The sequence below is a fragment of the Trichechus manatus genome, unplaced genomic scaffold (assembly GCF_000243295.1).
Source record: "Trichechus manatus latirostris isolate Lorelei unplaced genomic scaffold, TriManLat1.0 scaffold00105, whole genome shotgun sequence".
NCBI lineage: Eukaryota > Metazoa > Chordata > Mammalia > Sirenia > Trichechidae > Trichechus > Trichechus manatus.
In genome coordinates this window covers 8234529-8236318 of record NW_004444041.1, presented here as the reverse complement: position 1 = coordinate 8236318, position 1790 = coordinate 8234529, and the positions used below count along the sequence as shown (strand labels likewise).

The following is a 1790-nucleotide window of genomic DNA, read 5'->3' as shown; positions in this document are numbered from 1 at the left end:
AAGTCTTTTATGTCTCATTACTGCTTACACACACCTTAAAATTTTTTTAATTCACTCTAGATTAGTGTACATTATGCATTTTACTGTATGTATGCTACACCTCAATTAAAATTTAAGTTGTTAGTCAACCTATGTCTACTATTTTATATCTTAGTCTCTAAAAAAAAAATTAAAATTTCAACTATATATACTCAAAAGATACATTATTTTTGTTTTGTTACAGCGATAAAATAAATGTTCTCTAACAAATGCAGCTGGAGACTTTTTGTTATTTAACCATGTTCAAGGATCTGATCCTCAGCTTTGAAGCTTCAGAGATAGGATTATGTACACAAGGATTAGGCTCAAGAGACTGACATAAGACAACAAAACTCACAAGAGGCTTAAGTATAAACTGAAATGCCAGTTGATTAATCTGTCATGAAAAATATACTGCCAAGTTGACTTCAATGAATACTATCACTGGCTGATGAACAGATTCTCTGAGAAGTCAAATTTAAGAGAAGGCTGTTAGGCAGGCAAGGAATCAGAGCAAAGAAAATGGACTTATATTGCTTTAATGGCTTTGGTATCCAGCTACAATAGTGACAATATATTTATACCTGCCAAGCAGAAAAGATACTCCTATCTGCTGGTTAGGGTATACTTCCTGGACAATGTTAAACGAATACCACTAAATTCTAGTTTCAGGTCTCCCCTTATAGGTCCTAACCAGACCATTACCCTCTCTCAACATTTCTCCCTCAGGTATAAATCATATTTCAGTCACATCTTCTTGAGGTCATATTCTGGTCACCTTCAATCACACATACATAGGAAATCACTTCAATTTTATAATTTTTTTTTTAAATCAAAGTATAATTGTACCATGTTCAAGGAGTACTGAAGAACCAAGCAATCATTTTCTTGATATTATTTTAATCTAAATATATTCTCTTTTACACATTATTCTTCAAAACAAGATTAAAAGCAGTATAATACCTTAAATCGGCAAAAGGGATTTTCTTGGGTGAATTCCACTGGTGCATTGTTATTGTTAAAATAGCCTTTTCCTGTTCCCCAAAAGGCCTGCAGTTGATTCCATTTTGCCAAAATAGCATCTCTCTCATCTCCCAATAGCGTTGGAGCAGAAAGAGCACTTGCTGTATGTATCAGCTGGTTGGACTGGGCAGGAGCTTGTGTAGGCTGACTGAAGAGACCACCTAATGCTAAAAATGCACCCGAAAATTAGAGTTTCAAAAAATAAAATTTAATCAATTCAGAGCCTAGGTGTTGTAGGCAGAATAATGGTCCTATTTCTAAGAACCTGAAAATAGGTTACCTTATGTGGCAAAAGACTTTGCAGATGTGATTAAGGTATAACTGTGGCTGCTAGAAGGGAGCAAGTAACTATAATAATGGGGAACTCCTAAGAAAGAGATCCACTGTCACCACCTAAACCCACTAAAAGTGGAGCAGCATCCTAATGTAATGCAATATGATACACACAGCACCACCTACAAAGTACTCTTGCCAAAAAAAAATCAAATCTGAATCTAATCAAGTCCCTAAAGCAAACTTTCACTTACCAAAAATATGGGGAATAAAGTTAAATGATACCACAAGGAAGCAAACAGAAAAATATACAATGGGGGACATTTCACAAGACAACTGCCGCAGTTTCTGCAATAATTCATAAAAGAAAAAAAAGGAAAGTGGGAAATTCTCTACATTAAAAAGAAATTTAGGAAACATAATATGCAAATATAGACCTTGTTTGAACCATGATTTGAACAAACCAACTGAAATAA

General features: G+C 34.4%; 1 protein-coding gene across 1 annotated transcript in view; it reads right to left on the bottom strand.

Moving 5' to 3' along the window:
* Positions 1-1790, bottom strand: part of NUP54 (nucleoporin 54) — a 41324-nt gene that overhangs the window by 28667 nt on the left and 10867 nt on the right. The window contains exon 4 of the mRNA XM_004383153.2: positions 982-1208. Within this exon, the coding sequence (XP_004383210.1) occupies positions 982-1208 (227 nt within the window). The remainder of the gene's footprint in view (positions 1-981; positions 1209-1790) is intronic.